Source organism: Protopterus annectens, chromosome 9.part0, assembly GCF_019279795.1.
Source record: "Protopterus annectens isolate FY-2018-M chromosome 9.part0, PAN1.0, whole genome shotgun sequence".
In the NCBI taxonomy this organism is placed as follows: Eukaryota; Metazoa; Chordata; order Ceratodontiformes; family Protopteridae; genus Protopterus; species Protopterus annectens.
The window spans coordinates 1,873,074,412-1,873,100,679 of NC_056743.1; the positions used below are offsets into that span (position 1 = coordinate 1,873,074,412).

General features: G+C 39.7%; 1 protein-coding gene across 1 annotated transcript in view; it reads left to right on the top strand.

The window, feature by feature from the left end:
- LOC122810815 (obscurin-like) overlaps positions 1-26,268 on the top strand; it is a 374,712-nt gene that overhangs the window by 208,961 nt on the left and 139,483 nt on the right. Inside the window, exon 5 of the mRNA XM_044082375.1 lies at positions 9,439-9,777. Coding sequence (XP_043938310.1) covers positions 9,439-9,777 — 339 coding nt within the window. The remainder of the gene's footprint in view (positions 1-9,438; positions 9,778-26,268) is intronic.

The window sequence follows — 26,268 nt, forward strand, 5'->3', positions numbered from 1 at the left end:
TCAAGGCTAGGGACATGCCTGACTGGGGCATGTATTCAGAGAGCTCAATCATGTCTCTCTTCATATAGTGCAGTGAGGTACATCTCAAGTCATTCACACTAACATGAGCTATGACTGAGTTCTAACAGTGTGTGTTGTTGAGTGACTTGAGTGCCTGAGTGATCTGACAAATTCTGGCACCAGATGGAAAGCTGACCATGACATTCTCCTTTTCCAACTGGGTGAGGGGGACATCAGTGTGTCTCACTATAGAATTTATAGTAACAAGAAAATTAGGTTTGGGTGTGTTGCTCAGTAAGGGCTTGGTGAGACACCAGTGTTGTTATGTGTCTTGAGTGCTGTGGGTGCTGTGTCAGGTGTAGCAACCTTGTGATTAGGAGGTCTCTGGTGTTTAGGTACATTTCTGTAGATTCCTCTGCATATGATGGTTTATGTGTTGAGTTCAAGGTTTGTGTAAGAGTTGTGGTGTGTGTGTGTGTGTGTGTTTGCTTTGTGTATGAGTTGTGATCTGTGTGCTGACAACCTCTTCACTGTTACTGTTTCATGTGCAAGGCAGCAGAGATTACAGCTTCTTGGTGTAGATACATCTATCACACTCCATATCAGAGTGATTTAGTAGCAAAGAGTTGACTGTGTTTTTGAGGCAGTTGCTACACTGCCTCCAGTGATCAATATAAACTAGGTTGGCAGGAGAAACAAGAGTAGTCTGACCATCCATATTGCTAGGTTTAGACCTATTACTGAGTAAAGGAGGAAAAGGGTGATTCTGCTGAATGTCACATCTGAGGGGAAATTTGGCACTACTAACTTTTGCATTAATAACCACCTAGGGTTACCCGCTTTGAGCATTGGTGCATGATGGCACATGAAGGTGTGCTGCACACAAACAAAAAAACAGTTGGAAACTAATTAACCAGTCCTAAAGATCAAAACTGAGCCATGTCACAGTAACTTTCAGTTAAATTAGTCCAAACTGTACCTTTCCTCCCACGAGGGCACAGGGGGCCCTCACCAACAAAAGATTTCCTGATTTAATGCATAATCTGTAAAACAAGAGCTAGATTCAGCAGATCTGAATCTAGCCTATACTACAGCAACTAGAAGTGCAAACAAGAATCAGAGCAAAACAAATACACAGTAAAGACAATAAACAATAGTTGAAATTTCAGCAGATATGGTTTAAATGCAGCAAATACAATTACATCACAGTATAAGTGCAGAAAACAGTTTAAATAAGGCACTTAGCATTTGCTGATTACACAGTAGCTTTGGAAGATCAGTCGAGCAGAGGCAGGTCACTAAACTCACTGGAGCTGTGTTAAAACAAGTGCAAACCTGTGCAAATGCCGGGCTTTTTAACAAACAAGAGGAAATGGGTGAAAACAAATTCACCAATCCTAAAACTCAAAAACTGAGCCCAGTTACAGTAACCTTCAGTTAGATCAGTCCAAACTGTACCTACCTCCTACGAGGGCACAGGGGGGCTCTCAAACAAAATACATCCTGATTTAGTGCTCAGTCTGTACAACCAGAACTAGATTCAGCAGGACTGCATCACCCTATCCTACAGCAACTAGAATTACAACCAAGAATCAGAACACAGTATAAACAGTAAAACTAAAAAAAAGTTGAAATTGCAGCAGCAGATACAGTTTAAATACAGCAAATACAATTAAAACACAGTAAAAGTGCAGTAATCAATTTCAGCAAGGCACTTAGTGTTCATTGATCAACTTTGGAAAATCAGTGTAGCAGAGGCAGTCACCAAACTCACTGGGCTGTGTTAAAACAAGTGCAAACCCATGCAAACATGGGGCTTTTATAACAAATAAGAGGAAATGGTTGAAAACAAATTCACCAGTCCTAAAGCTCAAAAACTGAGCCCTGCTACAGTAACCTTCAATTTGATCAGTCCAAACTGTGCTTTCCTCCCACAAGGCACAGAGGGGCCTCTCCAACAAAAGATTTCCTGATTTAGTGCTCAATCTGTACAACCAGAACTAGATTCAGCAGGTCTGAATCTAGCCTCTTCTACATTAACTAGAAGTGCAAACAATAATCAGAACACAGTAAATACACAGTGAAAATAATCAAAAAACTGTTAAAATTGCAGCAGATCTGCTTTAAATGCAGAAAATGCAATTAAAATACAATACAAGTGCAGAAAACAGTTTAAATAAGACACTTAGTGTTGAACTTAAACCATAACAAATACACTTAGAATAACAGGCACAATAAGCCTTCAACCAGAAATTCCCAGCTCAGCAGACTGAAGACTACCCTCTCCTCCCACAAGAGTATAGACCAATAAACGGTTGGGAGGGTGGCCTAATGGTTAAGGTGTTTGCCTTACAAACACAAGGTACAGGGTTTGAATCTCACAGAGGATAACTGGCTAGGCTTAAAATGGCTCGCAAGGGCAGTTAGCCTAGTACTAACCTATGAACCTATGAAATCTTCTTAATGCAAAATAACTGGCCTGAAGCCCAAGTGCTTAAACCGGAACTAAGACACTTTTAGAATAACAGACACAATAAGCCTTCAACCAGCAATTCCCAACTTGGAAGGAGGTAAGCTACCTCTCCTGCCACAATAGTATAGACTGCAACTTTTCTCATGTAAGATAACTAGTTTGAAATCCAAGCACTTAAATCAGAACTAAGAGACTTAGAATAACAGTTACAGTTGAATAAGGCTACTAACAAGCAGAAATAAATGCAACTGACACTTTTAATAACAAGTAGCAAAAAGCAAAATAAAGTAATAAAGTGGGAAGAAGCACAGATACAGCAAAAGTAGCTGAATAAAGTCCCTTTTTATGTAAGTGGGAAGCAAGGAAACAGAAGATAATTCAAGTTTAAGAGAGTAAGTGGGTGGACCTTCTCAAATGATCTTCCAGTACTCAGTAGAAGTGGCTGATGAGATGGGACTGGGAGGAGTGTCCAAAATCAGATTAATAGCATGGGTGGGAAAACTCTAAAGCCACCAACCTGAAGAGTATAACAACACCTGTGTGGGAGGGTGGGAAAATCAAATGCAGAGAGAGATCAGCAATAGTCAGGCAGAAGCAAATCAAATAAGCACTGCAGCTAAATAACGATACTTCCAACAATTTCTAGTTAAAGAGAAAGGCTGGTTCTCAGCTTCTCACACTAATTAACATGGAAAAAAAATGCAAAGAAATGTTTACATAGCAAAAAATGTGCAGTAAAACACTTCTCTCTTGCCATAATGATGGTTTCCTACTTCCTTTTTGAATATTTTTTCCTTTTGCTTTAATTTTCCCTTCCTCTTTGCACCTACAGTAATTAACTTTCAAATTAAAACCTGCTAAAATGTATTTTTGTCTGATTCAGTCCATATCATATAATAAAAAGTAGTAGTCAAAAAGTGAATATATATGGCAAAAAGAGAGTGCTGACCAGAAGCTATGACAGTAAAACTAAAAGTCAAACACTTCTGCCGCATAATGCAAAGACATGACTAACCAAAGAAGCTGGAAAAGAAATGAAGAATGAGAAGCAGAGGCTGAGATGGATAAAGAGAATTATTTATTTTATTTATTTATTGACAATTGTTAACCAGGCTAGTCCAGCTGGCCCAGAAGCCCATTTTCAGTGGAGATCTGCGGAGAAAATCTCCAGTTACAGACAGTTTACAGTACATAAAATTCACACTGTGAGATAGAGAAATTAAAATACATAAGGTTGGAAATAGAGAATTAAGATACATACACATAATAATCAAGCAGTGATGAATAAAATGTTTTTTTTTTGTTTTGTTTAGTAAAAATATATACAGCAATTGAACTTTCAATTTCTGGTAAGATAATTGGAAATAGACAAACAATATATACATATATACATGTGGTGTAGTAGTAAACCTTAAGGATATTGTCTCTTGGTAAAGTACAAGTGTAAGGTGAGAAAGATAAAGTATATGTGTAAGGTGAGAAGGAGCAGGAACAGGTAGATTAGGATGTCTGAGGAGTAGGAGAGAGCAGAAGAATAAGAACAAACAAAATACAGGAGTATAGTGGAATTAGGTAGGGTCCTGACAGGTGCGAGTCTTGGTGTTAAGTAGGTGAAGTTTGAGTTCTTTTTTAAAGTGTATACGGTGGGTAATGGAATGTATGTGTGTTGGGAGTTTGTTCCAGGCTTGGGCTACAGTGCATTTATATAGTAGTTTACCAACATTTTTCTTTGGTTGTTAAATATATAGGAGTTGCTTGTTTGAGGTGCGAGTGTACGAGTGGGGCTATAGGAGGATACCAGGGAGGAGAGGGCTGGGCAGGAAGGTGGTTTGTATAATAAAGAGTGTGTGATTTGAAATTGTGATAGAAAGAGTTGTTGGGGGAGTTCATGTTATTGGAGAGAGTTGAGTGCAAGGCAATGGTGTGAGTTATAAGGAGAGTTGGTGACAAATCTAGGTATTTTGTGGTATGTTTGTTGGAGTTTGGCCACATTTGTGGACTGAATGTTAGTTAGGACTGGGGCAGCATAGAGAAAGTAGGGGAGGAAAAGAGCCTGTGCCAGGGAGTGTCTAACATTCAAAGTTAAAAATGTTCTGTTGCTATAAAGCAAGCCAAGTTTTTGGTGAGTTCTTTTAATACTTTTTATTCATTACTGAATAATAAATATTTACTATAACTTAAATTAGTTGTCAACATGTCATTGGGTAAAGTCCTTGAGATAAAGAAAAGTAACACTTAACCAAACAGTTAAATTACAATCCAGGCTAGTTTTCACCACAGTTCACAATTCTGTAAAAATGCTAGTGAAGTAATATATTGACCAAATGACAACCATCACAGGAACATCATTTGCTGTCAGTGAAAGACAGCATTGCTGCTTAAGGATATTTAAAATCTTAATTGTAGTTCTGTTTTTCTTTCTCAGTATATTGCAATGTAGTTACCATTAAAACTCATTTAAATACATTTTGCTACAACATATATTAATTTAGAATTTAGATGAATAATAAGACAGATTTTTATGTATATATACATTTTTCAACTGCTTTTCAGTGGTGACCAAGAAGCACTGTCTGGTTAAAAGAAATACCTAACAGCCTTAATCTTCTGTATTAACCGCCAGATTTATTGCACCATGTGGCATCAGATCAGGCATTTAACTGTTTTCCTCTGATGCTCGTTTCGCTCTTACATGTAATGTTTTATAATGTTGTTACTGTCAGTGTTAGCAAGACACTGTTAAGGTGTTTGTCAAGCAGGAACTGAAGAAGACATAATAACATTTGTGTGTCTTGTGACCTGTTACCTTTTTTGGACAGAGTCAGGGTCTCTACACTGCTGTCACCTATTGCAGAGAGAGCTGTATGACATGCAGAGTACAGGCCAAGGACACATGCATGATACTGTCAAGCCTTTCTCTTGTGGCAACTTTTCCTTACATATGTTCAGAAGTACATAATCCATAATAATCTGAAATGTACAGATAAGTCACCAAATGAATTCCACACCAATAAATTAAAAACTGTTTAAGTGTTTTCATTCCCTTAAAATATATGGAAATTCATCTGAATAAAACAATACATTGAGAGTTACACTTAAATATAAACAACAATCCATCCAACATATAAATCAAATATCTACCTTTCAATGTAATGACCATCACAAATAAAAAAATAATCTGTGATCACTCCTAATAATTAATAATGGAACTTAAGTTATACTTCTGAGTTTTTATTATTCTTCTTCTTTCGGCTGCTCCCGTTAGAGGTCACCACAGCGGATCATCTGTATCAATTTCTTCCTGTTCTCTGCATCTTGCTCTGTCACACCATCCACCTGCATGTCCTCTCTCACCACATCTATAAATCTTATCTTAGGCCTTCATCTTTTCCTCTTACCTGGCAGCTTCATCCTTAGCATCTTTTTCCCAATATACTCTGCATCCCTCCTCAGCACATGTCCAAACCAATGCAATCTCACCTCTCTGGCTTTGTCTCCAAACCTTCCAACTTGAGCTGACCCTCTAATATACTGATTCTTAATCCTATCCATCCTTGTCACACCCAGTGCAAATCTTAACATCTTTAACTGTGCAACTTCCAGCACTGACCCATGCCTTTTTTTCAGAGCCACTGTCTCCAACCCATATAACATAGCTGGTCTCGCTACCCTCTTGTAGACCTTCCCTTTCACTCTTACTGGTACCTGTCTGTCACAAATCTCTCCTGACACTCTCCTCCACCCACTCCATCCTGCCTGTACTCTCTTCTTCACCTCTCTTCCACACTCACCATTACTCTGAACTATTGACCCCATGTATTTAAACTCATCCACCTTCGCCACCTCTACTCCCTGCATCTTCACTATTCTTCTATCCCCCCTTTCATTATCACGCATATATTCTGTCTTAGTCCTGCTGACCTTCATTCCTCTTATCTCTAGGGATTATCTCCACCTCTTCAGAGTCTCCTCCACCTATTCCCTACTCTCACTACAGATCGCAATATCATCTGCAAACATCATAGTCCACAGGGACTCCTGTCTGATCTCTTTTGTCAACCTGTCCATCCCCATTGCAAATAAGAAATGGCTTAGAGCTGATCCTTGATGTAATCCCACCTCCACCTTAAATGCATCCGTCACTCCCACTGCAGACCTCAACACTGTCACACTACCCTTGTACATATCCTGTACCACTCTTACATACTTCTCTGACACTCCCGACTTCCTCATACAATACCACAACTCCTCTCTAGGCACCCTGTCATATGCTTTCTCTAAATTCACAAAGACACAATGCAACTCCTTCTGACCTTCTCTGTACTTCTCCATAAACACTCTCAGACCAAACATTGCATCTGTAGTGCTCTTTCCTGGCATGAAACCATACTGCTGATCACTAACCATCACCTCCCTTCTTAACCTAGCTTCCACTACTCTTTCCCATAACTTCATGCTGGGACTGATCAATTTAATCCCTCTGTAGTTACTACAGCTCTGCACATCACCCTTATTCTTAAAATCAGTACCAAAACACTTTTTCTCATTCCTCAGGCCTCTCACTTTCCAAGATTTCATTAAACAATCTAGTTAAAAACTCCACTGCCATTTCACCTAAACACCTCCATGCTTCCACAGGTATGTCATCTGGACCAACGGCCTTTCTGTTCTTCATCCTCTTCATAGCTATTCTTACTTCCTCCTTGCTAATCCACTGCACTTCATGAGTTACTATCCCCACATCATCCAACCTTCTCTCCCTCTCATTCTCTTCATTCATCAGCCCCTCAAAGTACTCTCTCCATCTGCTCAACACACTCTCCTCACATGTGAGTACATTTCCCTCATTATCCTTTATCTCCCTTACCTGCTGCACATCTTTACTAGCTCAGTCCCTCTGTCTAGCCAATCGGTCCTTTTCTCCCTCCTTAGTGTCCAACCTTTCATACAACTCTTCATAAGCCATATCCTTAGCCTTTGCCACCTCTCGCTTTGCCATGCACCTCATCTCCTTATACTCTTGTCTACTTTCTTCATCTCTCTGACACTCCCACTTCTTCGTCTCCAACCTCTTTCTCTGTATACTCTCCTGTACTTCTTCATTCCACCACCAGGTCTCCTTGTCCTCCTTCCTCTTTCCAGATATCATACCAAGCACCTTTCTAGCCATCTCTCTTACTAGCTCTGCTGTAGTTACCCAGCTATTTGGTAACTCTTCACTTCCACCCAGTGCCTGTCTTAACTCTTCCCTGAACTCCACCTCACAATTACCCTTTTTCAATTTCCACCATTTGATCCTTGGTGCTGCCCTCACACTCATCCTCCTCTTCATGATCACCAATGTCATCCTACAAACCACCATCCTATGCGGCCTAACTACACTTTCCCCTGCCACCACTTTACAGTCTCCAATCTCCTTCACACTGGCCCTTCTACATAAGATATAATCCACCTGTGTGAATCTTCCTTCACTCTTGCATGTCACCCTATGCTCCTCCCTCTTGTTAAAATATGTATTCATCACAGCCATGTCCATTCTTTTCACAAAATCCACCACCATCTGACCTTCTGCATTCCTTTGCTTAACACCATACCTACCCATCACTTCCTCATCCCCTCTGTTCCCTTCAACAACATGCCCATTGAAATCTGCTCCAATCACCAGTCTCTCACCCTTGGGTACACTCACCACCACTTCATCCAACTCACTCCAAAATTTTTCTTTTTCATCCATCACACACCCAACTTGTGGAGCATATGCACTAACAACACTCATCATTACACCATCAATTTCCAGCTTTATAAACATCACTCTGACACTCTTTTCACCTCCAAAACACTCTTAGCATACTGTTCCTTCAGGATAACCCCTACGCCATTTCTCCTCCCATCCACACCATGATAAAACAATTTGAAACCACCTCCGATACACCTAGCCTTCCTCTCCTTCCATCTGGTCTCTTGCACACACAATATACCAACCTTCCTTCGGTCCATCATATCAGCTAGCTCTGTTCCTATACCAGTCATACTGCCAACATTCAAAGTTCCGGCCCTCACTATCACAGTCCTAGCCTTTACCTGCCTTTGAGCATGCCTTCCCCCTCTTCTCTTCCTTATTTCTTTAAATGTTGGAGACTGCAGTCATGTGACATCATGAGGATGGATTGTTGTTTCCTATTTAAGTGTAACTCTCAATTATTTTTTTTTAGTCTGTGGAAGTCCCATGCTTTTTGAAGGTATGAAAGTGCTTAAGAAAAAAATGTTTGCAATCTTACATGGTGTAGTCTTCACTGGGTGATCTATTTGCATATTTAGTATTCAGAAGTGTGCACAAGTGAAGGCATGGAAGCATTCATGGCAGTTACTGGGGTAGGGTTAGGGCCAGGAATGGTAAATCCCTCATAGCTGTCTGCATTGTCATGACACTTTCCCATTTCTCATCCTAGTGATGAAGAACAAATGAATACAGCTGTATCTGGGCTTAGCAATGCAGAGGCACAGGACAGAAAAAAAATTATCCAAAAATAGAAAAATCTGCAGTTATAGTATTATATTTTATTTTTATTTTAATCATAAAATAAACACTGGAAAACATTAAATTCCATTTAAACAAAACTGCTTACTTTGTGATTTACTTGGAATATCTGATAAGGTTATACAAATTTTTTAACTTCACACAGCTGGTTAAGATGGTGAGAATCAAACTCAGATTGGTTAGTTATAATTTATTTGTAAGAGGCTGCAGTAACTTACTAAGCTAACCTGCTTAGAAATAACAGATATCATAACAGACAGGAATTAATTTTTGAACATAGCTATCACTTCTCTTACTTTGGAATCATCATGTATAGAAATGTCTGACTATTGAAACATTAAGTGAAGTATATGACTGTGATTTTTGGAAGCCTGCTATACTGCAGTCATAGTCGATAAGTTTTTAACCTTTATTTTATTTATTCCAGGTGGTTCTGACCTGATGATATACCAGACCCTATTTGTTGCTGGTGTAGAAGGAGACACTGTTATGATGCATTGTACTTTGTCAGAAGAAACTGTAGGACCAGTTCGATGGTACAAGGGTAGCAATTTAAAGAAGCTCCTTTACTCACAGCTCTCAGATCATAACTCAGATGCACGAGTGAGCCAGATTGTACATGACGGACCAACAAGAGACACTGACCATTCCATTGCATTCACTGATATTACCTTGGAAGATGCAGGGGTGTATTATTGTGTAAAGCTTAAATCAAATGGTGTAGCTGAGGCTGCAACAGGATCAGGAACCCAACTTAACATAACTAGTAAGTACAAAATGCCAAACAATGACTTATAAAGCTATGAAGGTAACGGAAGTATGTAAACATCACAGTTTTGCAATCTCTGCATGCACAGCTTTGGACTTCGTTTAGATATGAATATTATATTTGCAAAAGGAAATCAAATGAATCTTTGATACAGAAAAGCTGTTATTGTTGTAGACTAAAAATGGAGACCCATGAGTCATAATCAAGATGCCTCTATATTAAGGAAGACCTAAATACAATGACATCTTCTAAACCTAAAATATTTTACAATCAACTGCTGTTGAGGGAAGGTATAGGAAAATGTACAGTTGTTTATGTATTAAGAATAAGAACACCCAAACATCAAGATAACAAAAAATACATTACTTGTTATTCTGCTAAACAGAGACAAATCTTACAACATACTCCAAATTAAATGTTAGGAATTATAATTATCTTTCTGACTTCATAATACACATTGTTATATTCTCATCAAAATCATTGCTAACTTTTATTTTGTAGACAATACTAGCTCAGTTAAATCATTTTGGCAGAGGAGGGCTTGAAAACATGCTGTTGTCAGCTAAGTAGACATAACTGCAATTTTAACATGATTTCTGTTAATAAGGATGGAGTTGAATCAGCAATGATTATTTTCAGAGATTTGCAAAATAAATTCTAGAGAGTATGGCAGTACATTTTGAATTTTCCAAGAAAATGTTATGAAATAATCTAAATGGTAAGTACCTTTAGGAATAATTGGTTCATGCACCTAGGCAGCGAGGCATTTTCTTGTGGTACATTTGGTTGGTGACACATGGCCAAAGTGACATTCAGCTGCAGACAAATATGGCTGTTGTGAGTTCCCTGTGGGCAAAGAGAATCACACAGTGTCATGCCCACAGCTTTAGTAACCAGGTGCATGGGGGGGAAGTAGTAAATGTGTGTGTGCCAGTATACGTGCCATGCTTGTAATGTAAACAACAACAATGGTGTGCTCACAGTATGGAAAATCTTGCTTGCATTATAGTCACATTTATGCTCATGCATGCAGTTTTATTTTATTTTCACTGTAGAGAAAGGGTGGGTTCAGGCACCTTGGCAGCAAAACATTTCCCTGTGATACATTTGGTTGGGGACATATGACTGAAGTAAAATTCAGCTGCAGAGAAATATGGCTGTTATGATTTTCATTTGGGCAAAGAGAAGAGCACAGTGCCATGCTCACAACTTCAATAATCAAATGAACTGGGGGAAAATGATGCCTCTGGCCTCCAAGGCAACACAAGATAGTAGGCAGTATGCCAGGCATCAGTAGTAGGCCAGCTATTGGGCATATCAGTGGCAGTAAAAATGCAATGCACAATGGACAGTGCCTTTATAAGTGGTGTGCACAGGCCACTACCCTCTTCACAGTGTTTAGAGAACATTACCTAAAATCCATACTGGAGCATAAATGAGGTTTGGTAACAAACAAATTTATCTAGGGACATTTTCAGGTGGGGGTTAGGTAGAAATAGAAATAGGATTAAGAGAGTAGGGGAAGAAGTTAGTTGGGGGATGAAAGGGTTAAATGGGAAAGTAGGATTATTGGGAGGAAATGAGGTAAGTGTGGGGAGGGGCTTATGAGTTTTATGTGAGTGTAACTGGGTAAGGAATCACATATTGGCACGAATGTGCTACAATAAGCTTACATGTGAAACAACCTGTAGGTACTGCAGATCACAGGTAAGTTTCTGGATTGCATATAAGTCGTGTGAAGGTCGAGTTAATGGTGAGTTTTATATATGTATATAAAATATAGTTGCCATGGCAGTTTGGCTACTTGTGGTTGCTGTTGCAGAATTGATGGTAGTTTAATTATCATTCGCAGTAGGGCTCTGTGCTTAGGTTATGGTCTAGGACATTGGTTGCTTGAACATAGTTTAGTTGGTGCCTTTGAAATGTACATATATATAATATATAGGACTTTTTTTTTTTGGTGTGGTTCTGTTTGTAAACAGGTGAACAGTGCTAGGGTTATGTTGTTATTATGGAAAGTTGAGGTTGCAGGCATATTTATATGTTTTTTGGTAGCTTGCAGGCACAATGAGCTTTGCTAGCTGGTTTTAGGGGAAATGTAGTTTTGTGTGTTGGTGGTCTCTTGTGGTGTGATTTTTTTTTTTGCTGGGCGTGGGTTGGTAGAATAGTAGCCTTGAGAGTTGGTTTGGTAGTTTGGCAGAATTGCATGGTGGTGGCAATGTTGGCTGTTGACTTTCTTTCCCCAGTTTTGGCATTCAGGTTGGCTTATTTCATGGGTTTTGCAGGGAAAGAGATACTCGATACTAAATTATCTAGTGTTGAGGAAAAGCAGGTGATCTCCCCCTACAAGGGTGTGGGAGTGACTCACTGCTGATGGTAAAATATTATTGTAATTATTTCCATTGCAGTAATGTTCACTGGGTGCCATTTCAGTGAACTAACTGTGGTGAAACTTAACGTGTCCTTGGTCATTCTGTAGTTGTAGTACAGTGCTGAGTGTAGAGTTTGTCACTGTTATAGTTTCTTGAAGAGACTGTGTGTGGTTTCATTGGTTGCGGGTTGCCCACGAAGAATGGCTGTCAGCTGCACATGCATTATGTGGCGTTAGCCATGGGGGAGACTAATGGCAGGGTTTGGTTTAACGTATTAAATGTAACTTTTACTTTGTAAGTCATGCGGTGTGAATATTAATTTGCTCCTTTTCTAGCTTATTATCATATCTCTCTGTATGGATTTTGATATACAAATAAAATGTCCAGTTTTGCCTCATATTTTGGTCCATTTTCATGAATTATGGTTTTCTGGCACATTAGCAGCAAGTCATTGAGGATGGAATCTGGAAGGTGATGGCATACAGTGGGGATTCAGACTTCATGCCATTCAAGAAGTTCGTGCTGACACTGGACCTGTTCTGTCAGCTTTCTGGAATTGTGGAAGCCATTCTTGAAGGCTGTCCCTGCTTCGGAGTGGAAGTCAGTTGGGTTGTGGCTTTGTCTGTATTAGTAGCTCTAAGAGGTTAAGAGGTATGTGTGGAATGTCCAGCTGTTTGCCTCATATTTTAGTCCTTTCTTCATAAAATCATAGCTATCTGGCAATATACTGACAAATCTTTAAAGCTTAGTTAGCAAATAATCAGTGTGAGTTGCAGATTTTCTACATTTCAGAAAATTCATGCTAATGCAATGTTATCTGTCAACTTTCTAAGTTTGCGTATGGTGATGTGTATATATATATATATATATATATATATATATATATATATATATATATATATATATATATATACATTGTCCCTGTTTTTTGCCTTTGGCCCACTTTTGTTTATTGCTTTATCTGGATTTTTTGTTTGTAGAGGTTGAGCGGTATGGTGGAGGGCAAGACGTATTATAGCAACTTTATAGGTTTGTAATACCAGTATTTAGGGGCTGTCCATTTGCAGTAGTGAACAAAAGAATGTGGCTCAGCTGCCTGAGAGTTTGCAGGGTGTCCAGAGTTTTGGGCATAGTTTTGTCTGTTCCTCATACTATTTTGTCTCCTAAAATTGTGGTTTTCGGGCACTTCATTAGGAAATCATGGAGAGTTAATTTCAGAAGATAACTGACAGGCATTGGAGTTTTAGACATGGCTCTTAACTTTCCATCCTCATAATGTGGACTTAATGGGCAAAAGGTGGCACACATATTAATGGCTTACTAATGACTTCCACTGGGAAGGTCGTAGGGTAGCTAAAATATGCTGGTGCATTGCTCGTATTGAGGTACACCTGAGCTTGGAGATCAGAGTGAGGGAATGTGCCTGTGCTGATGGTTGATGGGTGGGGTGTTTGGGAAGAAGTGCTCATACCATACCTTGGTACAGATTTTCACAGAAAGTCCAGATTGTGAAGTTGGGTAGTTTGGATGCCTGGATTAGGGAAATGGACTGCCATCTGCTACACATAATCTTCTTTTGAAGTTAGCCATTTGCTGCATGATGTTTGCTTCTAAGAATGGGGGATATGCACAGAATGTTCAAGTTAGGCCTCATTCTGGTCCATTTTTCATAAAATTTCAGTTAGATGTCAAATAGCAGGCAAATCATTACAGCTTGAGGTTAGAAATGTCAAGAATTTGAGTGTTTCGGACTTCCTACCCTTCAGATAATTCATGCTAATGCAACAGTAGTTGAAACACTGGCTATCTGTCAACTTTCTAAGTTTGTAAGAGCAATATTTAAAAAAATATATATTTTGGGCCTTTTGTCCCAACTTAGTTATAGCTTTGGCCAAATGTTTTGTTCTAGAAAGTTGAGAGTTATGGCTGGCACGCGATTCTACTGCCATTTGCAGTAAGCTGGCATTGCTTCTGGCCAGATGGGGCAGAATGGACAGATTTTATTTTATAATTTAGACCGTTCTTTAAGCTTGTGGGTTCTCGAATTTTGAGTCCCAAGATCTGACAGGTAGATTAATGTAGATGTTAAGGGGGCCTTGTGATAATGTGTTGAGGGGTCTGCATGTGTTTGCTTCTTGTGAGAATGAGTGGTTAAGTGAAGATGGTGGCTTTTCTGTGGCGGTCAGTGTTGCTAGTATGTGCACGCTTCTCATCTATTACTCGCATTTGGTAATATTATGACGGGGTTATGTTAGGTAAAACCTCCTCTTTAATACAGATGCCATTCCAGGCTCCGTAATCTGCTGTATTGGCAGAAGTATGGATAGGGTTAACTTTTCTTTACCTGATTATTGTCATTCCTTCATATCCAATGTGAGGAACCCTGCCACTTGGGAGTAGTACAGGTGGGTAAAGGGTGGAACATTTTCTGATGACATGCTGATGGCTTTACTAGGAGGCTCATGGGATGGTTGAAATGTGCTGGTTTTAATTGTGGAATAGGTTTTTGATAAAATAGTGATTCGGTTCTGTTTACCATTGATATCAGTTAAATTGTTAGCATGGAGTGTATGGTGAACTTTTTCAGTGTGGAGTTTAAAGGAACATGAACTTTGTGACCCTAGATGGGGAGTGTTCCTCAGGATGGGTTGCACTTGAGAGGTATGGGTATGTTGTGGAGATATTTTATTCTCTGTTAAGCATATTAAGTTTTATTGCAGTAGCTGCTTGTAGAACAAAGAAGCACAGGGGAGAAGTTGCCAAGGTCATATTTTCTAACAGGTGACTATGTAGTTTTGTTTATAGGTTCATAGGTTAGTACTAAGCAAACTGCCCTTGCGAGCCATTGTAAGCCTAGCCAATTATCCCTTGTAAGACTCAAGCCCTGCACCTTGTGTTTGTAAGGCAAACTCCTTAACCATTAGGCCACCCTCCCACCTTTAAACTTTTAATTTGAGTAAGACTAATTGCACAGGTATATTTCTGTAGTGCTTGCTTACAGAAATGTCTCCAAGACTGTTTAAAGAAGTAAGTTAACTTGATCCATATAGTGCTGTACAGGTTTCTGTTTAGAAATCAAGAGGTGAGCCAGGTGTTTTGATGTTTAAATTCTCCCTCATGTGCAGTGTTTAGTTGTAACATGCTCGAGTTGGTGGCTCACTTTGTGTTCTGCATTTTAATAGGTGTCATTTAAATGCAGTGGTTCAGTTATTGCTGCTGGTGTCATAAGACTGTTTATTATTGCAGTATGTTCCTTCGCTGGAAGTGAAAGGATTTGATGGGGGATACAGTGGTGGGCCCTTCACAGTGCTTAATATTAACAAGTTTTGGTTTATGTGTGTGTGCAGAGAATTTAGGTTTATTTTCTTTTGCAGATGGGGAAGCACAGAGTGGGCATCAGTCAGTGACCTGAAAAGGGGATTTGAAATGTGATGGATTGTGCTCGGGTGAATGTTCCTGACACTGGAGTAGTGCACAACAAGGTTGCACGTAATCCTACATTTTTAGGTGCTCAAGAGTCAGTGTAGTTTGGGAGTAGTGTGGGTACAGGTGAGGATGAGGTACATCAGGGGCAGGGTGAAGCAGGTTTGGGGTTGTCCACATATGGTGTGGAGTCACAACAGTGTGAGGTTAGGTCACATTTTGTGGGCTTGGTAGTTAGGTTTGAGTTTTCCTGTGGCAAGGTTTTGCAGATGGATTGCTCAGTGGCCTGTGCTACTTGTGGAGTTAGTAATGTTCTCCATTGGAGTTGTTAGCAGCAGGCAAGGCTTTAAGACTAGGTGAAGGGTTGACAGAGCATTGCAAGGTATGCATGTGTGTGGGGATGTGTGAGAAACTAGTTTCTGTTTAAGCAGAAAGTTTGAAGATCCAAGCAAGGCATTGTTTCAGGAGTTGCTACTGGATGCAGGACATGGTTTGTTTGATTTACCAGATGTGAAGGTATTTAAAAGAAATGAGGGATGATGTTTCAGGACAAGGGCAGATTAAGGATGTCATGAAGCTCATTGGGCTCCTGAATTCTGCATGTTAGGTGAAATGTTTTTGGCTTGTTGGATGGCAGGATGGAAGGATGTCTGGAGGAGAGAAGTACAGGATGGATGGACATTTGGAGGACAGATGTTGCTATTTGGATTTAGTTTCAGTTTGTCTGGCATCAAAGGTTTAGTATAATGGACAATAGGGCAGTCATATGAGCCCCTGTTGTTGTCAGGCAAGTTGGTTTGGAATAATTAGATGTGGTATAGGATTCTGGGACAGTTTTTGATAAGAAGGTATAGATTAAGGCATTTCAAGATTTTGTTAATGTAGTTCAGTTAGTCAAGGTAGATTTAGTTTTGGTTAGCATAGTTGCACAGGTGACAGGGTTATGTGACTGGGATGGTAGGTCATATGTTTGAAGGGCTGGGGTTAGGTTTGATAGCATGAATACTGAGAGGCTATGGCTATTGACAAGATATGTTTTGTTGTGAGGGTTTGCACTGGGAAATGGAGGTTCATTGAACTACAATCTGGGGGATATTCCCTTTATGGATGTATTGAATTCATTGTGAGGATGGTGTGTTGATCAGTAAATGCTATGTTGGTCATTGGATGTTTTTGTTTATAATAGTGGGTACGGTGGTTGTATTATTATTATTAAATTGATCTGTTTGAAATGGAAATCTCATTTTGGTCATTACTATATTCTTTGGGTGGCAAAATGGTGCTGCAGCTCTGCAGGATCAGATGCAGTTGGGCTTGCTTTGTTTTAGATGGCATGCTTTTTTAGTGTTGGTGGTGCATTTGACAGGTAATGACCTGGATATAATTACAAAGCTATCATTGGTAATTAGAATAATTGAGGATATGTTTGATTTAGAGAGCTTACAAGGGCATGGGTATTTGGTGTTAGAGAGGGGTCATTGGTTTCAATTTCAGCTGCTTAGGCATCTGGTTGCTTTGGGTACTTATTTATTATTTATTTAACATTTGTTTACCAGGAAAGTTAGACTTGGAATGAAGCCAATTTTCAGTGGAGGACTGGAGAGAAATGCTCTAAATTAATTTCTTTGTAATGTGGGAGGAAACCAGAGCACCTGGAGGAAACCCACATGAATGCAGGGAGGACATGCAGACTCCACACAGAAGGCACCCCAACCGAGAATCAAACCAAAGAACCTCTTGCTGTGAGGTGACAATGCTACTGCTGCACCACTGCACCTTCCAATATTACATTATAGGGTTTTGGGATATTGATGACAGGGATCAAGTTTGGTTCATTGAGGATGGGGTACACTGAATGATGTTTGGCTTTAACCTTTTTAATATACAATTTGGTTTGTTTTGGAAGGTTTTGTTAGAAATTTTTGGTATGAAGGAGGGGGAACAGCCTGGTCAGACTGGTGGGTGGAGAAGAGAGGCAGGCTCATCCCTGTCCTGTTCCCCCTCTGGTGTTGGATGTTCATTTCAATGAACTGGGAAATGAAAGTGAGTGGTTGGACACTGCTTGATAAGTAAAAGTAAATGAGTGGAGGTAAGAATGCTCCTTATTTGGTTGGATATTTAATTCAATAAGTGGGAAATGAAAGTGAGTGATGGGATGCTGCTTGATAAATAAAATAAGCTAGCAGGGGTAAGGAAGCTGCTTATTGGGTCAGGGTGAGCGAGGTCATGCTACCTAGTTAACAACTATATGGATGTTTATGCTGTGATTAATAAAGTAAAATGTTGGTCAATAAAGTTATGTTTATGGAAGTTTAATAAAGGTTGTTAAATGTCATTTGTAGTGATGTGTTTTTATTGACTGGGCCAGGACAAATGAGGTTTGGTAACAAACCAGTTTGTCCAGGGACATCTTCAGGTGGGGGGTAGGTAGAAATAATAATGGAATTAAGAGGGTAAGGGAAGAAAGTTAGTTGGGGGTATTGAATGGGTAAAATGGGAAAGTGGGATGATTGGGAGGAAATAAGATAAGTGTAGGGATGGGCTTAATGGGATTTATGTGAGTGTAACTGGGTAAGGAATCACATTTTGGCATGAACTTGCTATCCCCCCCTCATTCCCTGTTTTTGGAACTTTGGAGATTGATAAACGAGCGGGGGTAAGGACTCTGCTTTTTGGTCAGGGTGAGCGAGGTCATGCTACCCTAGTTAACAGCTATATTTCTTGTCTCACACACGTAAGTAAGAAAATCCAGATTTAAAACTGCAATATTGCCAAACTTGAGAATATATCCGCTGCATCACTAAGAGTAATTTTGTTGTTATCAGGATCCCCTATGCAAAGAGCAGAAATGAAAACTGGGCAGAAAATGTTTAAATGATGAAAAGAAAATAAGATCCCAAAATGCTGTTATTAATCCATCCATAACAAAATATCATACCAAGCTCTAGCAGCCGACAATTTCCATTTATTGTCTTAAATGATAACAATGAACAGAAATGATGATATATGATAAAATGAACATAAAACAATAAAACAACAATGAATTTAGGTGAGTATGTCCTCAGTTCAATTGTAGAAGCCAAGAATAGGCAAAATCCAGATGCAAAAACAAAATATAATTTTAAGAGTCATTGAACATTCTGGACATTTCAAAATACTGATCATTTCCATTTGATTTACAGCTGCTGAATATATGTCAAGGCTTCTATTTTGCATCTGACTCTACGAGCATCATTAGTTCTTTGGGAGCATGTCAATACAAAGGTTAAATTTTATAGCATTGCTTCAGAATTAACTGAAAAAAAGCAAAAGACTTTCAAATGTCAAGTTTTTTCATTTGACTGGTGATAATGGCATTAAGGTTTTTTTACATATTTAATCTTTATGAAGATCAAAAGTCTGTTGCTATTAAAACAAGTTCTAGCAGAGATATGAATTAAAAAAACTTGGCATGATTGATATTTTGCATCGAGGGCATAATTCATAGGAATTCGCTGATGCATATGTGACGGAATTAAGGCATAGAACCAATCACTGTGAATTTATTGATTTGCAGATTTCAATGCTGACAAAATTCTGTGTTGCATAAAACTGATGGAGTAAAATGCAAGCTTTTTCAGAATCCAAAATAAAAGCAAAAGTTCATAAAAAATTTACGGTAATAGAACAAACACCAGGAAAAATATCACAAGAATTTTATTGAACTAAAGTATTATATGTTTTGTCTTGTCTTACTAGTAACCATAATTTCATTAGAATGGAATGACTTTAAACATCAAAAGTAGTTAATGTATATAAAGCAAGACACTGTCACACAACACATTTTATCCAATAGCAACTCTTAACGACATTTGCTTAAAATATACTCGCTGTTAAACATAAATGATAAAGAATGAAATTCCTTAAAGGATTCCCCTTCAGCATACTTTAACATTAACACCAGAATTCAACCATAGTAAGTATAAGCAACAGTGATTACCTGCAATTTATATTTATTTTATTATAAAGTCCAGTATCTTTGTTAGAAGTTTTTGTATAATCCAGTTTTATACTAGAAAGGACTATGACTGTGTGTAGAGCAGGAGAGTTAACCAGTATCCAAAGCAAAAAACTTGTAGAAGAGTTTGAGCTTTATAAAATTAAAATGAAGCTAAGGTCCATTAGTAACAGACAGAACACTGCTATGAAGGCAAACTACAGATGACAGAACAGTGCTGTAAAGTCAAAGAACAAAGAGTTAAACAGTTCAATCCAGCAATCACAATTTCCTTTAAGGTATGATTATCAATGTGATGAAGAATCATGTCAAATTTTTAATAGAGAGTATAGGAAGCGTGGATGCTCCAACCATTTTTGTCAGGTATGCAAGTCAAGAGAAAAAAGGGAGGACTTCAAGTGATTGATGAAATCAAAGCTGATGTCTGTGCAAACTCTAATATGGCTAATTCCCTAACCAAATGACATAAAGTAGCTATGATCTATTTTTCAACAGAGCTGATTTTTGTTCTGAGACTTTGAGGAGAATTTTTTCACTGTGTTCAGGAACTCAACAGTTTGACAAAATAAGTCACTGGACTAAAAAGCTGGCTTTAAATCCTTCATTTATACTAATCGTAAGCTTGATACCTTAGCTGAATGTGACACCATTACTTAAACTGTGGTCAGAGGACTGTAGGCTTGTGAAACTCACTCCCCAGGATTCAGCAAGCTCTGCACAGCGTGCAGGAATAGTGCAGGAGCTGCTGGAGGCAATATTCTGCCATACGATCCAGAAATAACCTCCCGGGGCATGCACGAGTGCTCCTGAAATATTCTTGAACGGACACAGCTCCTGTATGCAAATTACTTCATTTGCAGGTGAAAACCATGCAAATGAGGTGAATTTGTGATCCAGGAAGCTGGCAGCCACCTGTGCAGGACTAGTGTAGTCTGCAGAAATGTACTCAGTTAGTAACCAAGTACATTTCTGCAAACTGCAAAATGGACAGCTCCAAATAAAGGGTGTATATAATGTGGAAGCCATGCCAATGGCCAAATATATGACCATTGGCATGGAAAACAGTTGCAAAAAAAAACTTTAATTTTTTTAGCCGATTTTGGCTGTTTAAGCATAGGGCAGCAGCACACAAATGGGATTAGGCCGAAAAAAAAAAAAAAAATTTAAATAAGCATTCTATCCAAAATCACAATTTTGCCATTATACTTAATGGAAGGCAGAATACAGACAGCATGGCCAGTGAATAGTGGTTGCTAAGAGGGAAGATTCAGTGTGAGACTTGTAACTAGGCACTAGCAGGCAATCCTATGCAAACAAGGGGAATGATACTGAATCTTAGATTCCCCCCCACCTCATGGCTAGCCTGAACCCAACTGTGTCAGTGCAGGAAGATCATGGAGCAAGCCTAAGAGCTATCTGATATCATAGAGGTGTCAGGCATACTGTAAGCTTATTGGAACCCTGTGGCTCGGGTTTGCCCTTAGCTTTGCAGAACTAAGCAAGGGGGTGTGTCTGAGGCTGCCTGGCACTCTTTACATTGCCTAAATGGGTGTGCATGCCATGCACTGTGTTTTAAAGGAAAAAAAAAAACAGTAAATAGCAGCTCCGGCCATTCACAGTCACTGCAACCTCCATTGCCCTGCTTTGGCAAGCCTGCTGATGTCATTCACTTTGAAATACACCTTTGGGTAAGGAGTAGCCCAGTAATCTCCGTGGCATGTGCTATAACTGCATAATGCTGTGGTAGTTAGGTAGGAGTTCTAATCCCAGACATGGCAACTGTGAGACTTGGTGTGTGTGTGTTTGCCATTCATATCCTGTGTGGAGGTAGCTGTGAGTGAGTAACAATTGAACTCATTGTGGAGCAGGTTTTGCAAATTTCTTATATGGTGGGCCTATTATATGTAACAATGTCCACCTTACAAGGATAACAGATGCCAAACAGCAGAGAAGCTGAGGTAGAAAATCCATACCCCTACATGTGACATCAAGGCCTGGTGAACAATATAGGCAACCCTCATGTTACTCAGAGAACACTCTCAACCCATGCCTCATACACAAATGCACTCGGCTAGGCAACAACCACTATGTTGGTAGTTCCCTACGTATTGCCCACAGATAGTAACCATAGTGTGGTTGCAGTGGACTACAGAGGGCATGGCACCCTGTCCCATCCCTACAATAGGCAAATAATTGCATACACTTCTCCTTCACTATGTTCCCCACTGGACACCTGCAACAACTGTAGAGCCAGCAAATGTAACCCACAAAGGACATGCCATGCCTTATACACATACCTTGTATGGACAGATGCCATTGACACCAGGGAATACCTGTATCATACTGTCAATGTAGGTGCAGGGACAACTTGGTGTCCATTGCTAGTTCTCACCACGAGACCAGGAATGGCACATCTGATGATAACAATCTATGTACTCAACATGCCCCAGACACCCCAGGTACACTTCCATATGTCACAGAACATGCATGTGGGATGTGTGCACATCCCAGACACTGTCCATGTCATCAACTATGGAACACATACATGGCAAGCATTGCACAGCACTGGCCACCCACAATAGTAACCCAGATGACTGGATGGTGAATACAATACCCACCTGTGTGGGCCAATCCAGACACTACACCCCTGAGCCACACAGTAGACCATTGTCATGTGGCCTGATGCCAAGGTATACCCTTTACCTAGCCTTGTACAGCCTTCTGGCACAGTCAACCACTACACACCCGCGAAGCACTGCACCCATGCATGTCAGTACTGGCAACCTGTGTGTGTGTGTGTGTGTGTGTGTGTGTGTGTGTGTGTGTGGAGTATAATGCTTTGGACACCATTCATACTCACTACAACTCCCACTGGTCTACTGAAGCACGTCTTCTGATGTCAGACACCCTGGCATACTCTTTGCCCATATATCATCCCGATAACCCCTGTGGTGCATGTTATACCTGCTTTTTACTGTATTGTGGCAAACTAGCTAATTAGGAAGTCTAATCCTGACCCTGCCAACTGTGATAATGTGTGAGAGTCCATGAGAGAGTGTGGCAGTGTTGACCTTGACACCTGTTCATGTGGACAGGCACTTGTACTACACCTACCTTATCCAACCTTTATCACTGTTGCAGATGTCACTCACTATCAAATATACCTTTGGACAGCTCCACAACACGAAAGGTCTGTGGTGCATGCAATAACTGCATAGACATGTGATAGCAATACATAGTCAGGCAGGGGTTTGAAACCCTGTACTGGTAAGTGTGTGACACAAAAATGCTTAGGTTTTACTCTCCCACCCCCTCTCTGTCTTTCTTTGTCTCTGTCTATCTCACTCCCTCTCTGGTGGATGTGGAGAAGTACACCTGCATTTCTTAGGCAGCAGCTTGTGTTTTTTAAGGGATGCCCATGATCAGCTGATGGCCTCTGCATGAATTGCAGTCCCCCACTAGCTGATTGCATATGGGACAGCTGTGGTAACATTCCCATAGCCAATTGCATGGAAACATACTCTTATAACTAGGAACATCATGTAGGTGTTGGCTCTTTTCATTCACTGTGAGCAGGACTTCATGTCGGTGTTTGGCAAACAGCATCACATATGGTAGTGGGATATACCTCTAACAACATACACTGTAGAGACAGGCCAACAAACAGGAGGGGGATGTTCCAGACATGACTACAGAATGTAAGTGTTGCTATTCTGCATTTGGAGTAATGTTGGTTTAACAGGGTTTGTGTGGATATGGCTGGTCTACATGATTTAATATATGTCATGACAGTGTTATGTGTTTGAGGAAACAACTACCTGTAAGGTTATCAGCAGATTGACCAGTGTTTGGAGTCTTATGTGTCTTGTGTTACTCACAGTTCACCTATCTTAGAACAGCAGAAGCATAGTCTGAGGATTGCAGTCAGTACATGGTGACAGCCATGAGAGTTACTGACTTCATATCCCTCATAGGGCATATGTCACAACAAACCCTGTTACAACAGTAAATGTATGAGGGTATCACAGCAACATTCCAATATTGGCCCAGTATTTGTGGCTCCAGCCACACGTCTGTCAACCTTTGTACATATGTCATGCAGTAAGAGATGCATATGTTCTGTACACCATTACGTCTTGACATCATACCTGGTAACAAGCCAGTCAGATATCAGACTGGTAGACATGTTATGCATAGTATGGGTTATTTCTGAGGACATAACTTGAGCATTTTGTGGTTGTGTGTATAGTAGTGGGGTCTGTGTACTTATGGTGACTGTCGACATTATGTGTATTGTGAATACATACCTGGCCTGTGTACAGACTGTGGCAGATGTCATTGTTCTTGGTCTTGTTCTATCTGATGTTACATGCTGCTCCAGTGTATGGTAACCTATTGGCTCACATGTTTGTAGGGACAAACACACGTGTCCCATACACAGACAGGCATTGGATCACACTGTGTCATGACCCAGTATATATAGTGTTAGTGTATGAGTGACACACACGAGGACGGTGTTAATCAGACAGTCCATATAGTGTAATATTAAGCTTGTGTAACATATGTGGCTGTGTTCACAATTGTGGGTATACACTTTCACACAGGTGTCTATTACTCTGTGCTGTGACATGTCTGTAGAGCCTGCCATATTTGCAGGTACATCTGTATTCCCCAATATGAAATGTAGGCCAGTGTTGTGAAAATCTGCCTGTAGTTTGCACAGTGCTTTGTTACATGTCTAGCAGCTTAGTGTAATTACCCAGTGTAATGTTATGTCCAGATATTTGCAAGATGTACTGCTGCTGGGGCACCATAACTGTTGTGTATTTCTGACAAAGTTGTGGGATGCTGTACAGATGTATGTCACCAACTACTGGGTAGTATGTGGCTATGTGACCTCTGCACCACCAGTTATTATGTGTCAGGAAAGACAGGACTGTGTGAATGCATAAACTGTGTGGGCATATGTAGTCCAGTATTTATGTGATATACCCATGTATATGGCTGTTAACATCCACATTGTCAGTATTGGTCCACATTTGGTCCACATGTCTCACACTAAGGGGATCTGTGTATACCTCTGGACTGACCAGAGTGTGCCAGACTGTCCACATATATTGGTCATATCTCTGCTGTAGTCCACAGAATCATTACTGTGCTATCAGTGGTACTGTACTATGATGTCCTTAGGATGTCTGTCAGTAACTGATGGCGTACATGTCAATAGCAGATGTGACCTCCCACAGACAACATGTCTGTTAAGACAACCACTGTTACAGTAGCAACAGTCTACATGTATACCTGCTATACATACATGACATCCCCTTGCACTAAGAGGTTAAGACTATTGATGCTGAGGTATGACTCCACTCTATGTTCTGGACATATGGTAAACATATATGTGTGTGTGTGTGTGTATATATATATATATATATATATATATATATATATATATATATATATATATATATAAAAAATCCAAAAGCCCAAAGGTAAATATCGAAAAAACCCCAGCAGAAAGGAGTGCAGTCTGGATGTAGTTCAACCAATATAAATATAGTCCAACACGAAAAATAAGCAGTTCCAAAAGCACAATAAAAACCTTTTAATAACAAAGAAATGTGAGCGCTTTCACGGATGCAGTATCCGCTTCATCAGACATGGTTACAAAGAAATCAGAATACATTAAATACTCTTTCAACCACTCCTACATTGTTATTCAATTAAACTATTAACCCTTGAATGAGCAAGTAACTCCATCCTGAGACATAAAAAATGCTTATAATATCATGGTCTTCTAAAGATAAAAACGTAACAAATACCCCTAACAAAAAAACAAAATTAATTGGTATATGCTAACACAAAATAAAATATACTAATGTACTAAATGTTGAATGAATCAATTAACAAACATATATAAACATAAAAATATGTATATATGCCTAAATATCTGAATAAATAAAACCTAATGTCAAAAAACCTAAGCTCGACCTGAAAAACATTGCTACTATCTTAACTTCCTGGCTTTCAAATGGGGCTTGAGAGAGACAGTCTCATTAAGACCTCTGCCCCTATGGGCACCAAGTCTAAAAATCCATCGAAGTTCAGCCTGTTCAGTTTGATTAATAATATCACCAAATCGTATACTCTCCACTTGGACATGTAATACTTGGAACAGAAAAACATGGTCCATTCCTTCCTGTAAGGTGTGCCTGGCCAGGGCACTATACACTTGTTTCCTTGCATAACAATAGGCATGGTCCCTGATACGATCCCTCAGGGTCCTGTTGGTTTTGCCTACGTAAAAACAGAAACAAGCCACACAGTGTGCCACGTAAACCACATTTCTGGTATTGCAACCACTGTTGTGTTTTTGAAAACATCATCAAGGGACAGGCCATATGACTCTCAAGACTGTCATGTGAGGATACATGCTTTATGAGTGAACTTCATGACCTTAGGTCAGGATTAGAGGAGAGAGGTTACAGTGAACAGGAAATTAGTAGGGTATACTCTAGTGTGGGTGATTTGAGAGCCACTAGAGCTAGACCCTATTATTCTGGTAGAGATGGCTTGCCAACCAGTACATTAAATAGGGACAGGCTAAGGAAGGAATCGGTTGTTATTCCTTTCAGTAACAATACCAGTATCATTGAGAAAGCCATAATTTCTAACTGGAACATTCTTATGGTGGAT